General features: G+C 37.4%; 1 protein-coding gene across 1 annotated transcript; it reads left to right on the forward strand.

Moving 5' to 3' along the window:
• The first annotated feature begins 9,399 nt into the window (after positions 1 to 9,399).
• Positions 9,400 to 10,454, forward strand: LOC108047760. The gene has a single exon (XM_017128111.2). The coding sequence runs from the start codon at positions 9,481 to 9,483 to the stop codon at positions 10,228 to 10,230; it is 750 nt and encodes a 249-aa protein (XP_016983600.2). The 5' UTR covers positions 9,400 to 9,480; the 3' UTR covers positions 10,231 to 10,454.
• The last annotated feature ends 5,544 nt before the right edge of the window (positions 10,455 to 15,998 follow it).

Genomic DNA, 15,998 nt, shown 5'->3' on the forward strand with positions numbered 1-15,998 from the left:
CTGCACAGCATAAGCCGGTGGTTTCCAATCAAAACTTCAGTGCATTGTAATGCTGACATACGATAAAAAAATGAACCAATAACAACGCAGCTATGATCTTTGTAGGGTGTTTTGCGAATGCAGCGCGATTCAAGTTTTCATTTGCGGCTGGTCTTCTTCTACTCAGATTTTGTCGGGCTTGAGGTGGTCTTTGTGCAGCGCGAAGCTGTGCAATTCGGGCACGTGCCGATGCATTTATTTCTGCACGTACCTCTTGCGTTCGATTATTACGGACATTCTGAGAATGTATCGCATTGCGTGAACGCCGTCCAAGTCTTGATCTAAAAGCATGCATTATTTTAAATTAAAACTTTGGCAATGTTTCGTTGACTCGATGTTTTACAGTTTTATGTATGTACAATAATGAAGGCATTATTTCCAAAAACTGCTGTTTAAACAGTTTTATGTACAACAATGAATACATCTCTTGAGCCGATAGCGACTTTTCCGGCAGGTTTCTTATGTATTAACCTTCTTCTGGTAATTACAAACAACTGAAAAAATTTGAGCCAAATCGGCCCAGCCGTTCTCTTGTTTTGCGATGGCGTACATTTTTTGAACCATTTATATATATATATAGATTCCATCGTTCAAAATAAAGTTTTTCACATTTCCAAGTTTTAAATGTTCTTTCAATTTTACTATAATACTATCCCTATTTTGCGTTTTTTGAAGCTGAAGATTGACGTCGTGAATTAATTGACAGTGAATTACTGAAACTAGTTGGTCTTTGTTGCCACTTCGCTTCTTGCGTCGCAATGCAATTCCGTTTCTCGATTTGGATTGTATAAAGATAATATAGGAAGTGAAAAACTACTTTAAGGGGGTATATACCTTTTTTTGTCAAAAAAATAGGAAAGTTTGGATTTTTTTATGTATGTAACTATTGTTTATATTAAATGAATGATTATATTTTCTGAAAGTTTAGATTGTTGACAATGTTTATGCAAAAATTTTTGAAAAAATATTTAATAGTTTTTAAGGTGTGGCTGTTTTCCTTAAACGCCTTTTTTTTAAAGAGCCTTGCGGTGATAATTCCCCAGGACGAATGGGTCAACTGATACCGAAAAAATAAAAATATTTCATAAGTTGAAAGAAGTATCCTGTACTTGAACGAACGTTCTTAAAATTTTTTTTTTTTTTTTGTTCACACGGGAACGTTTAATGCAAAAAATGACGTTTTTGGACGCAAAAATTCTTACAAAACTATCTATTTCGGCGAAATAAAAATTTTTACATGAAAAAACGATCGTTCAAGTACTAATAAAATTCATTACGAACATTTAAAAAAAAATTTGAAGAAAATCGGTTTAGTAGTTTTTCGACAATCCATATCACCGCAAAGTCATTTTTAAAAAAAACCATTTCGAGATATTCGCGTTTAAAGTTTCAAGTTTGGGTTTGGGCGGGGACGAGGCGCGCGGCTAGGAGCGCTGTAACTTTTTTTCTACTGCTCAAATCTCTATGAAAATTTTGGGAAATATTCTCAAAAAGTTGTTCTTTCAGATAAAGCAAAAAAAAATTTTTCGATTTTTTGAAAATGAAAAAGGTATATACCCCCTTAAGCCTAGTACTCAGATCAACGAAAACTGTCCGCCTGTCATGAGAGAGAGCGAGAGGCAAACAGTTGGCGTACACTTTTCGTCAGGTTTTTTTCACCTCGGTACTCAGATCGACGAAAAAATACAAGAAAATTTCTTAGCGCTGCCAGTCTGCTGAAATGAACTTTGGGTGAACACGTTAGAATTCAACCGTTTAGACGCACAAACACATAGTACACACTACCATTTGTATACCCTTGCAGACGGTATTATAATTTCAGTCTAAAGTTTGTAACGCAGTGAAGGAGACATTTCCGACCCTATAAAGTATTTATACCCGTTACTCGTAGAGTAAAAGGGTATATTGTATTCGTGAAAGTATGTAACAGCTAGAAGGAAGCGTTTCCGACCCTATAAAGTTATATATTCCGTCTGTCCGTCTGTCCGTCTGTTGTCCGTCTGTCTGTCTGTTGTCTGTTGTCCGTATGAACGCTGAGATCTCGGAAACTATAAAGCTAGAAGATTGGCATTTTGCATGCAGATTCTAGGAGTTCCTACGCAGCGCAAGTTTGTTTCAAAAGGTGCCACGCCCCTTTAACGCCCACAATCGCTTATATACGATTTTAAAAATTTAAATATTTCGGAAAAGTAAAAATGCAGTTTTATTGTGTTTATCAATACCTATCGAAATGTGAAGAAATTTTTCAAATCGGACCATTCGTTAAAAAGTTATGCGTGATCAAGTTTCTATCTCCATCTCCTGCCTCCCTTTACCTGGTAACGGGTATCTGATAGTCGGGACTCGACTTAGCGTTCTCTTGTTATATTCTTGAATCAGCATCACGATCTAGCCATGTCTGTCCGCCCGTCCGTCCGTTTCTACGCAAACTAGTCCCTCAGTTTTAAAGCTATCTGCTTGAAACTTTCCCAAAAGTTGTCTTTCTATTGTATAGTATATAAGTCGGAACGAGCCGGATCGGGCGACTATATCTTATAGCTGCCATATAACTGAACGATTCGAAATGTCATAACTTTGGTGTTTGTAAAGTTAGGAAGTTGGGATTTTTTATGAGTATTAAGAATGCATCTTATGAATAATTTTGGAGAATATAATTTATAGAATATTCTGCAAGGGTATATCAACTTCGGCTCCGCCCGAAGTTAGCTTTCCTTTCTTGTTTTTAATTCAAAATGGCGGTGATATGGCCGGCCCCCTGAGATGCGTTTATTAGGAAGGCCTCCGTTGCACGCAGCATAAAAAGAAATAATCCTGGTGATCTACATTAGTATAGCTAGAGAAACACGTACGGAAAAAAGTGATTCTTGTGACTTTGGCGAAGGTTTGAAAAAAAAACAGTCGAAATTTCACATGAAAAAAGGGCAGTTTTTTCTTGGTTACAATTCGCGTAATTTATTTATCAGAAAATCCGCACGAGTTCCTCTGCGTATTTGCGTTCTGAAGATGTGGTCAAAATTTCAAGTGAAAATTTTGAAAATTGTTCAAGTTACCGGCGTAACTTGCCAATTCCAAAAACTTGTTTTCGAGAAATACGCGTTTAAAGTTTTGACATGTCATATCATCATACCGGGCGCTCTCCCGGAGCAATTCGGCAATTTTTTTTCAGCCTAATTTTTTTTCTTCGTATTCTAAACTATTTTTAAAGACAAAAAAAAATCGATTTTTTGAAAATTATACAGTGGTGTAACCCTTTAATGCACCCTAAAATAAAATTATTGGTTTTAACGATTTTTCAAAAATAGGTTTTGGCCAACAAATGTTGTCGTTGACACCATAGTGCGAGAAATTGATGGAATCCATGCCAGCTGTAATAGCCAAAAAAGCCTACACAACAAAATATTAGGTCATTACCACATAAAATTAGTAGAATTAAGTTATTTATAAGCTATTTTGAATTTTATTATATTTTTTCTTTTTATACTGCCATTTTAATAAACATCATAATGTATACTTGTTTTTGGATGATAAGCTTTCTCAAAACACATTAAACGGCAATTTACGTAAATTCTTCAAGGAGGCGTCAGTTGCTAACATCTACGTTAAACATTGAAGGTAACAACCCCAATCTTCATGTTTACTTAGAAGCTATAAGTCAAAAAAAAAAGTTATAGAAACTATCAGTAATAACGAGGACAAAAGCTAACTTCGGCAATTTGAAGTTCTAATACCCTTGCAGACTTTGCCGAAATTGCTAAAATTGAAAAAGTAGCGAAAAGAATAAGGTATACATACATAAATAAATTAGATTTGCATAGTTTTATGTCAATAGCTTTTATACTGCAAAAACGTCATATAAATATAGAAAAAAGGGATATTTTCGCTGCCTTTAATCATTTTTACCACGGAAGCTATAAGATATAGACGTCCGATCGGCAAGCGCTTTTACCATGATCAAATAAGACTTGGAAAAATGTATGTCAATAGCTTATACACTGCGCGAAATATTCTGAAAAATTACAAATTTGAACCGATTTTTACCCTATTGTTCCTATGGGAGCTATAGTGACCAAATTTTTGATAGTTCATCAGATTTAAGCGTGCTACGGTCGTACTGTCAATCAGCTGGGTTTGTTGACAAGCAGTTAAAATTCAAATATCGTATTTGCGGGAAAGAGCCTTTAAAAGATATTATCAAATACCTTGACTAGACGAGTCTGCCGCTGTACAAAGAAATTGAAAAACAATACAATTTAAATTTAACAGTTGTTTTTTTTAATTTACTGATAATTATTTGCTAATTTAAAGTTCATAGCTGCACTTTTATTGTGTTTTTTCGTACATTCTGGACCTAAAAAACATTTTGCTCTGACAAGAGGCACCCCAGATAGTATTAATGTTATTTTGTCCTCACATGTAAACACCTGCAATCGACTTTTGTGAGTTTTTCCCTCCATTTCTTATAATGTTCAGTGAGAAGCGCACGCCAAAAGATTAAATTTTGTAATCTTTTCGCTAGGGTTCACCCAAAGTTCATTTCCGCAGACTGGCAACGCTATGGAATTTTCTGGTATTTTTTCGTCGATCTGTGGACCGACGTGAAAAAGGCCTGACGAAAAGTGAACGCCAGCTGTTTGCCTCTCGCTCTCTGACTGGCGTACGGTTTTCGTCGATCTGGATACTAGGCTTAACTGCTTGTCAACAAGCCCAGCTGATTGACGAAAAAATACCAGAAAATTACATCGCATTGCCAACCACCTGAAATGAACTTTTGGTGAAACCTAGCGAAAAGAATAAAAAAATTTAATCTTTTGGCGTGCGCTTCTTACTGAACATTTTAACAAGAAAGGAAAGCTAACTTCGGGCGGAGCCGAAGTTGATATACCCTTGCAGAATACTCTGTAAATTATATGCTTCAAAATTATTCATATGATGCATTCTTAATACTTATAAAAAGTCCCAACTTCCTAACTTTAAAAACACCAAAGTTATGGCATTTTCGATCAATCAGTTATATGGCAGCTATAGGATATAGTCGGCCGATCCTTATGAACTTTGGTAGGTCGGATTTATTGGCCAAAAATAAAACCCATAGAAAATCCCAACTTCCTAACTTAACAAACACCAAAGTTATGGCATTTCAGATCAATCAGTTATATGGCGGCTATAGGATATAGTCGGCCGATCCTTATGAAATTTGGCAGGTCGGATTGATTGGCCAAATATAAAACACATAGAAAATTGCAACTTCCTAACTTTACAAACACCAAAGTTATGGCATTTCCGATCAATCAGTTATATGGCAGCTATAGGATATAGTCGGCCGATCCCGGCCGTTGCGTGCAAAGGAAAGAAGGCTGTGTTCAAAGTTTCAACTCGATAGCTTTAAAACTGAGAGACTAGTTTGCGTAGAAACAGACAGACGGACAGACGGACATGGCTATTTCAACTCAGGAGGTGATCCTGATCAAGAATATATATACTTTATAGGGTCGGAGATGTCTCCTTCACTGCGTTGCACACTTTTGACCAAAATTATAATACCCTCTGCAAGGGTATAAAAATGCAGGGAGAAAAATCAAAAAACCAGCAAAAGTCGATTGCCGGAGTTTACATGTGAGTGCAAAATAACATTATTAGTATCTGGGGTGCCTCTTGTCAGAGCAAAGTGTTTCTTAGGTCATAAATGTACGAAAAAACACAATAAAAGTGCAGCTATTAACTTTAAATTAGCAAATAATTATCAGTTAATTAAAAAAAAAAAACAACTGTGCAATTTAAATTGTATTGTTTTTTAAATTCTTTGTACAGCGGCAGAATTGTCATAGTTGATAATATTATTTAAAGGCTCTTTCCCGCAAATGCCAAATTTAAATTTTAACTGTTTGTCAACAAACCCAGTACGACCGTAGCACGCTTAGTTCGATTGTTTGTCGATCTGAAAATTAGGCTTAACAAAACAAAAACAAAGTACAGTTCGATCAGTACCGTGATGGACTGAATGGCTCTCATATACAGTGCTGCAAATTTAGCTTTTTTCCCGTCAAATCCGGCTTTTTCCAAAGTCGTAATGCGGGAAAAATTGGGAATTGCGTGAATTCTGGATTTTTTAAAAGCAGTTGGCTTTTTTCCACGTTTTTTAAAAAGCGACGTATTCAAAGCATGGCCTCGCAGGGATGACACTGACAAGAAAAGAGTCTATTGCAGTTTCCACCTACAAGGACTCAGGTGGCAACCGCAGATTCCTTGAACTGTCGTCTGTCGCTATGCAAATGCTATCGTTGCCATGGTCCAACGCCGAGATTGAGCGCGTATTTAGCCAGCTTAGCTTGGTAAAAATCCAAGCTAAGAAACTCAATGAGCGAAAGCACGACTGACAGCATTCTAAGCATAAGGTAATATTTTATTTTAAGTAAAAAGATTAATCCGATTCTTATATATTTTATTTTAATATACAGATATGGTTTACGAAGACTGGAAAAATGATGACTACTTCGTAGTATCATTAAATTATCTTCGCATGATCGGAACAAACATATCGTACGATAGCGACACTAATGATAGTCGCGACGAATTAGATGACTTGCTAAATATCTTATAAATAACAATATTAAAAAAGATTTTAAAAAAATATATTGTTTGGGCTTTTTTCTGAATATTTTCATCTTTTTTTCTTTCTCTCCAGTTAAAAACAGCTTTTTGTTCAAAAGTTGGCAGCACTATAGTACACTGGCAAAAATGCACGAAGAAAAAAAAAAAATCTAAAGGTTATGAACAGGTGCGCGGCAAAAACAATATCTATAATATGTCAAGAATCCTATTACACACAGAAAACAAATTTTTGTTTGTCTTTGCATGCAAAAATAACGCAAATGTTTAATGAGTATGTGAAAATTTGTAAGCAAAAAAATATGAGTACACATTTTTAACACTGTCAAGAAACTCTACTCACTTTGGTTTTCAATTCTCCTTTGTTCTTTGCATTTCTTTTCATTTAATTTCGAATTCCTTCTGCACACGTATCAAAAAGCTACTTTATAAATTATTTAAGATGCCTGGAGCTATACGCCATACATTTAGACCCAAAAATATTACGTCATTTTCGCTGATGAGTCAAAATTTAATATATTTGGTCCGAGGACGTTCTTAGCTATGGCGTAAAGCCAATACAGAGCTGCAGGTCAAACATCTAAAACCCACCGTTAAGCATGACGGCGGACACGTTATGGTTTGGGCCTGTAAGTCCGCAGCAGGAGTCGGAAACCTAAAATTTATTGAAAGCATAATGAATAAAAATGTTTATCTTAATATCCTTTAGGATAATTTACTCCAAAGTGCTGAGAAATTGGGAATAAAACAGGGTTTTCGGTTCTACCAAGACAATGACCCAAAGCATAAGTAGGGTATTATTCAATATTGGCTGGGATATAATTGTCCCAATATAATGAAATCTCCAGCTCAGTCACCCGATTTTAATGTTATTGAGAATTTGTGGGCTTTGCGGGACTCAAAAATTCGGGAACGCAATATTTCCAATAAAAATGACTTGAAAACGGCTTTGCTCGAAGAATGGGCTAAAATCACCCCAGGAACCTCAAAAAAATTGGTCGAATCTATTCCCAATCGACTTAAGTCGGTTGTGGACCAAAAGGGCGGACATACCAAATACTAAAAGTTAAGAAAATATTTTTTTTGCAATTTTTTATAATTAATTTGATGAACTGGGTCAAATAAGCTGTGACATTGAAAAAGGCAGTATTTTTAGTTTTTATTGTTTAATTAAGAAGTTCCTTGCTAGAATAAATAAATGAAAACATATTTTTGAAGTTAAAACAACAGTTAACCTTTCTGCGTTTTATTTTGGAGATGCATTAGCTGCAAGGGAGTGGGAGAGCTTGCGTTTATTGAAAACACAATGAATGCTGAGCAATATTTCTCCATTCTCAAAACAACTTTGAGGCAAAGTGCGGACAAACTTGGCCTAATTGTCGATAATAAGCCAAAATACAAATATGACCCCAAGCATAATGAGCTCATCTTTGCCAAACGATGATATTCAATTGATATATATTCATTCCGATTTATAGTATACATGCAATAGAAACACAACCTTTGGGAAAGTTTTCTTTGAAATAACTATTTTTAAGAGGTTGGGCAAGCTGTTTTTTGTTATGGAAAATATGAAACAAATATAAAAAAATATGCAAACGATAAAACTTTTCAAATTTCAAAAATTCAAATGAATTGCATCCAAACTCAACTTAAACTCTCCTTTTTACATCTATGACATTATGTTAAACCTATGTAAAAAATTTAATGACTCAATAACACAGTGTAAATTAGTAATAAGTCAATGGGCAGCAGCTGAAATCGCAGGGTAAAACTGAAAACAAACAGCAGTACGAGTTTGCACTGAATCACTTTAGCTAGTGCCACCAGTGATTATGTCGAGCATTTGGCCCCAAGTCAAGCGCGAATTTATTTGCAATTTTTCCAGCAAGCAACACCAGAATGGCAATTCCGCCATTTCCACGGAAAAGCCAATCCACCCAACGGCCGTCATTGCGTAAACAGCGGCAAGTCACTGGAGTGAAATTGTAAGCCACAAGATAATGTACGCCACAGCGGCATTATTTTTTCATCAGCCGAGCGCTCAGGCAAGTGACAACGAAGTGTGGCTTCAACTTCAAAGCGATTCAGCACATAGATACGTGAGGCAAGTCCGGAATTTTAGATACCCTCAAGACTCGTCTTTCCGAAGCTATATTGGTATCAGTCAATTTATCAGTCGCTTAGCCAATGCGCTACAAGGCATAATATCGGAACTGGGCCGTGTCTTACTTATTGAGTAATCAATAAAAAAGCATCCCTTCTAATAATTTTCACTCAAATATTCTGAGAGATGATGAAGGCTATGTGTAGTTTTTGAACTCTGCGCACTTGTCAGCACTTAAATATATCACAAGAGTCGAAAGTAACGCGTACAGAAGATCCGATGTCCATCAGTTACCTATTCGGCCCCACAGTACATGAGTACATGAGCAATCAGCACACGGTTGACTCAAGCCGCCTCACAAATATTTGATTTCTTCGGTCTGTTTTTATTGCGGTTTCGTCCCCGTGCTCGTCCTTCCCCCGACCCCGTCCCCCAATAGAAGGCCCACCCGCAACAGGTGCGGAATTTCGTTTTCGGGGAAGCAAACTCATTTGCACTTGAGGCCATGGCAACAAGTCTGACTGGCAAAAGCCGGTGGGAGGGCAAGGGGCAGCTAGCCAAATGTTGATACTACCCACCCGAGCAGGGCACGCTGGAATCAACAGCAGGGCCGGGGGGGCAACTTCAGAGCGACAGGAGCCCGAGCTCGCTTCACTTCAAAGCAAATAAATAGGAACTCGAATTTTCCGCTGCTCGCCGCTTTTATCCACTGGAGCCTCGCCTGCGAGATGGCTAATCCGTGCCGCTGGTGTCGCGTGTCGCACGACTGCGTGCTGCAGATTAACGTGGTGCTGGTGGTGGTGGGGCTGATCTTCCTGCTGGACGTGTTCAGCCACCTCTACCTGAAGACGGTCATGTTTCCCGGCCTGCGCCTCTACCCGGTGGCCTTGCGCCCCTGGCTCTTCTGGGTGCGCGGCCTGACGATGGTGGTCTACGTCCTGAACGCGATCCTCGGAATCCGCATGGCCCGGCGGCCGAGCATCTTTAAGTTCGCGGGGTACATGCTGGTGGGCTGCGTGGTGCTGCTGTACACATCCAGCATCGCGGTGACTCGCTTCATGTACCGCCGCAGGTTTGAGTTCTTCGTCCAGATGCTGGTGCTCCAGATGTGGATAGGGGACAGCCTGGGCAAGGTCGAGGTGGAGTTCGGATGCTGCGGCAAGACCAGCGTGGTCGACTACCAGACGGCCTCGTCCAACCGCACTTGGGCCAGTGGCTCCTGCTGCCGGGAGCAGAACTGCCCCGGGTGCACCACGAAGCTCACCGAGTACCTGTGGACTGTCGAGATGGACGTGGCAAGGGACAACATCATCGTGTCCCTGTTTCTCCTCCTGGGGTTGATCGTCATGGTGACGCACTTCAAGGACGTGGAGTTCAACGAAGACCCCTACGACTCTGACGACTCTGAGGAGGATTTAGATCAGAACACGGGCACGAAGAAGACGGACCCCTCCACATCCGGCCGTGACGGCGATTAGGGGCGAAATTAATTACCTCTGCCCGCTCTGGTCAATTGAACTTTAATTCAGCAGTGATAGCCAACGCCTCTGGCCATCTTGTTCCGGCTCATTAATTTGGAACCCAGCAATGCTCCCACATTCCCACATCCAGCAGCGCTTCTGTTAATGCCGCACTTAATTAGCCCTCGAAACAAATGCCACAAATACATTTAATGGCTGCGATATGAGCCTTAGCAAACCAATCGAATAAGGTTTAGGGATTTATAAAGATTTATTTGTCGATTGTCGCTTATTACGTTTAACAAACTTCGGTACAAATGTTAACGTTTTCAACCTTTTAATGGAAATTGGAGTGGGCGGGCAGCAGAAGGGGCTAGCCTGGGAGAACCTATTTTCATAAAATCAAATCTTTATAAACAGCACTTTTCTTTATTTCTTTAAGGCGGCCAATTTGTGTCATTCGCTTTTTACTTTGGGCCTTGGCAAGGGCAAGCGGGGAATGGTACGGGGAAAGTGCCTTAAACCGGGAGGGAAAAAACGGTAAGGAGAAGTGCACGGCGGTGCTTCCGTTGCGGTTTGTCTAGAGGAAGCGCCGCCGAAAAATAAACAGTCGAAAAGGATGCGAAATGTAACGGAAGTGCGCGAAATTTCTGCACATTTTCTACTGAAAATGCTCCTGCGATGACTAGTGGGTGGGTGGCTTGATGTTGGAATGCTGAATGGTCGGGCGAATTGACAGCCGGAGGCTAGAGTGCATTTGCGGGTGGCTGGGAACTTTGTGATATTTTAATGATGTCGACGTTTATGACGTTGGTTTAAAGATTTCGAAATAGTTTGACAGTTAGTCTTTTGAAAAGCAAGAGTGTTTTTCGCTAACGGGGAGGACGCAAGACGAAAAAAAAGGACAACCAACAACTAAAAGCGTAACCAAATCAATTCGGAACACTTAAAACTCATAACTGATGTCTACCTTAAAGACTAAGACCGAGGCTAAGTTATTTAATCGAGTTGATGTTGGTAATCGAGCTAAGTTGATTAATGCCATCAAATACTGTGGCAACAATCATAAAAACCACAACTTAACCATTAAAATCCGCATGTAGCGGCAATCTTCTGTCCGTTTCTACGGAAACTTATCTACCATATAGACAAATGGATTTTATTGTAGTTAGTATAGAAGTTGGAACGTGCCGTTTCTATCTTCCGTAAGCACAATTAAAAAATTTAATTTAAGAATTATAGCATCTTTCGGCTTTAATTTTTGCCAATGGTTAGTCACTTTTGTTTAAACAAAATTATTTTCTTAAATAAATAGTGATATCTTTCTTGAAAACAAGAAATATATTTTCTCAAAGGAAGAAATATTTGCTTAGGAAACCGCCTTTAAAACAATATAATATTTCCTGAAACAATATTCGTCAATTCTTTCTCGAAAACAAGAAATAAAATTGCTTAAAGTACGAAATAAATTTTCTTAAAACCAAAAATAATATTTCTGTGGTCAAATATTTAATTCAATCTCTATTAAACGAAGATGTTGAGTTTTATACAAATGTTATTAGTTTATAAATAACTAAAATAATTAAACCCTTTTAATGGCAGCTATAGGCTATAGTCGGTCGATCCCGGCCGATCCCGGCCGACCCCGGCCGTTCCGACTTATAAACTGCGTGCAACGGAAAGAAGGGTGTGTGCAAAGTTTCAATTCGACATCTTTACAACAGACGGACATGCTTATATCAACTCAGGAGGCGATCCTGATCAAGAATATATATTCTTTATATGGTCGGAGATGTCTCCTTCACTGCGTTGCACACTTTTTACTAAAATTATAATACCCTCTGCAAGGGTATAAAAAGGATAACTGTGTTGGTTAAAATTTTTTTTTTGTTCTTTGGGATTTGGTAGTATTTAAATAATATGGAATTACGGTTTAAATTACATTATCATCGGTCATCTATATTATAAAGCTCCCATAAGAAAATCAAAAAATAAATAAAATTTTTAAAATGAGAAATTAAAATGTAAAATTTTATATATTAAAAGATATATACGGATATGCTCCGAGATATAGTAGTGTACAGTTTCAGAATTACTTTTTTAATTTTATAAAAATCAGACAATAGCTGCCATAGGATCGATCGAAAAAACTATCGCAAATATCGACTGTTTCACTGTTTTAAAACACATATATATCAAAATTGAAATAAAGTCGGCTTAGAGAATGTTTAATTTTTGTAACAGGTGCAAGGGAATATAAACTTTCACCGCAGTGTGCGGCTCTTCTTGGTTAACCTCAATCCCGATAATTTTGTTCTTTTTAATGGTTTTTTGAAAAAATCGGAAACCGAAACTAAATGATAAATTTACCAAAAATTTTAAATTGAAAGTAAACTAAACTAAATGATAAACCATAAATGTAAAATTGCCCTAATGGCAACTATTTAATATATTGTGGTTAAAAAAATTCTGTCTCCCTTGGTCATTGGCAAGCAAAAGGGTACATGGACAATAGGTTAGGTCCTTAGTGCATAAGGTCCCGGGCTCATTTATCAATTAAAGCTTTTAACAAAAAGGTTTGTATGTTAGTATCTTCAAATTACAAGAAAAAAAGGAATAACATTTTTGGTCGATGTACGGATTATGAGTACGCTAGACCTCAATTCGAGAATCTAAAATCTCTCAAGAAGTCGGTTCGCAATTTGAGTGCTCCCCGAGCAGTTCCCATTTTAAGTTCAAGGGGTACTCATTCACGAAAAAGTAGTCTAATTGCTATGCAAGTACGTTGAAATCTCGTCTGCAGACCTTGAGTTGGGTAAACTGTCACCACGAAATAGAAAGGTCGCGTACAAGACAATCTATAGAAAACAAGAAAGGAAAGCTAACTTCGGACGTAGCCGAAGTTGATATACCCTTGCAGAATATTCTGTAAATTATATTCTTCAAAATTATTCATATGATGTATTCTTAATACTCATAAAAAGTCCCAACTTCCTAACTTTAAAAACACCAAAGTTATGGCATTTCCAATCGTTCAGTTATATGGCAGCTATAGGATATAGTCAGCCGATCCTTATGAAATTTGGTAGGTCGGATTGATTGGCCAAAAATAAAACCCATAGAAAATCCCAACTTCCTAACTTTACAAACACCAAAGTTATGGCATTTCCGATCAATCAGTTATATGGCGGCTATAGGATATAGTCGTCTGATCCTTATGAAAGTCGGTAGGTCGGATTAATTGGCCAAAAATAAAACTCATAGAAAATCCCAACTTCCTAACTTTAAAAACACCAACGTTATGGCTTTTCCGATCGTTCAGTTATATGGCAGCTATATGATATAGTCGCCCGATCCGGCTCGTTCCGACTTATATACTACCTGCAATAGAAAGACAACTTTTGGGAAAGTTTCAAGCAGATAGTTTTAAAACTGAGGGACTAGTTTGCGTAGAAACGGACGGACAGACGGACAGACGGACATGGCTAGATCGACTCTCCTGGTGATGCTGATCAAGAATATATATACTTTATAGGGTCGGAAATGTCTCCTTCACTGCGTTGCAAACTTTTGACTGAAATTATAATACCCTCTGCAAGGGTATAAAAAGGAAAACACTTCGGAATGGTTGCTTAGTGGACATGCTTATTCGGACATACATGTCCGTTAAAGAGGCTTTAACTTCCTTTGACATTTTTAGCTCGTTATACTATACCCAAAATTAATGTTATTATTTTTGGAGTTCTGAAATGTGATGGAGAATATACGAAAAACCGAAGTCCTATGAAGACTTTTTAGAGTCCCGCTGACTAAAACAGCAAATGTAATACTTTTGTAAGATTTAAACATTTTTTTTCCAGAGGCTTGCACTATTTTTTAATGTTATGCTCCGTACAATTTTACTACCATATCCTTTTGCTATCAAACGAATATGATAGCATTTAAATCTAGGTACCAGCTCTTGATTATATTGAGCTAGACTGTCGAATTTCGTGCAAAACTACATTTTTATACCCTTGCAGAGGGTATTATAATTTTGGTCAAAAGTGTGCAACGCAGTGAAGGAGACATCTCCGACCCTATAAAGTATATATATTCTTGATCAGGATCACCTCCTGAGTTGATATAAGCATGTCCGTCTGTCTGTCCGTCTGTCTGTCCGTCTGTCTGTCCGTCTGTCTGTCCGTCTGTCTGTCCGTCTGTCTGTCCGTCTTTCTGTTTCTACGCGAACTAGTCTCTCAGTTTTAAAGATATCGAATTGAAACTTTGCACACACCCTTATTTCCTTTGCACGCAGTATATAAGTCGGAACGACCGGGATCGGCCATATAACTGATTGATCGGAAATGCCATAACTTTGGTGTTTGTAAAGTTAGGAAGTTGGTATTTTCCATGTGTTTTTTGTGTATTTTTGGCCAATCAGTCCGACCTACCAAATTTCATAAGGATCGGCCGACTATATCCTATAGCTGCCATATAACTGAACGATTGGAAATGCCATAACTTTGGTGTTTTTAAAGTTAGAAAGTTGGGATTTTTTATGAGTATTAAGAATGCATCAAATGAATAGTTTTGGAGAATATAATTTACAGAATATTCTGCAAGGGTATATCAATTTCGGCTCCGCCCGAAGTTAGCTTTTCTTTCTTGTTTTGGACATATGTTTTCAAAGGTTTGGGAATCAATTTAATTTAGGTTGAGTTTTCCTGGTTCTTAGGTCAGTCTTCTTGAATTTATTCGATTTTTAAGCTGTCGGTTGCATATCCTAAACAACAAAATTGTTTTATTGACAAAGAAGATTTTACATCGATTAAATAATAATAAATCAATTATTTTAAGCCATGAACGCTCTATTCGCATTTTATTATTTATGTATGAATAAAAAGATCACCTAAATTGCAATTAATAAATTTATTAATCCAGTGGATTGCACTTCTTACTTTTAGGGATATTAGGATAGGATGTGCTACACCTTGCAATCATCTTCCTTGTTGAAAAATGTTTTGGATGCAGCTGCAGGCTGTTGTTTCTCAAACCTTTCTCGATCGTTCAAAATTGGGCCTTAAGTTGGGCAAAAGCGTTCTCTTCGATAGTCGAAAAATTTTAATAAATAATGAGACACTATTGTTTAGGACACTTTGTGTTCAAATCCAAAAATACGCGGCTTAGGGCGGTAACGGTAACTAGATTACTTATCGGGAAACGTCATACAAATTAGAGGTGATAATGTACCAGCTGGTGAAATCAAATAAATCGGAATTCAAAATAGGGTCTGCAGAATAGAGTAAAAATTTAAGCGTATTATATAATTTAAATACCTAAGAGATATGTTTAGCGTCTAAGATATATTAGAAATTCATGTGAATGCCATTTACTTATTTCTTTAATAGTGCTAAGGATATGCCAAATAATCAACGTTTAAACTTCTTAAACAGTTCAACATGCGATACTTGCAACTTGTTTAAAAAACCAATTTATTTAATAGCAGAAATTAATATTAAAGCAAAAATTTGAAAGGATTAATAAATGCCGTTTTGATATTGTCAGAATATTAGAAGGTTGGAGAAATGCAAGTTTGTCTGTTTAATATACAGTAACTTATTTCAACCAATAACTATTGCTTTTACATCCCATAAAAGCCCTTCGTTTGCCCAAACCCTTTTTTGAAAAGTCGTTAAATCCAAAAATGTTGTTTTAGGTTGCATTAAACAAAGACCAATTTGCCATGTTACGTTTCAGGACTTCCTAAAGAAATCGCTTCTGTTAAGATAACAGATGTTAAGCCA

Source organism: Drosophila rhopaloa, unplaced genomic scaffold (genome assembly GCF_018152115.1).
Source record: "Drosophila rhopaloa isolate 14029-0021.01 unplaced genomic scaffold, ASM1815211v1 contig_69, whole genome shotgun sequence".
NCBI lineage: Eukaryota > Metazoa > Arthropoda > Insecta > Diptera > Drosophilidae > Drosophila > Drosophila rhopaloa.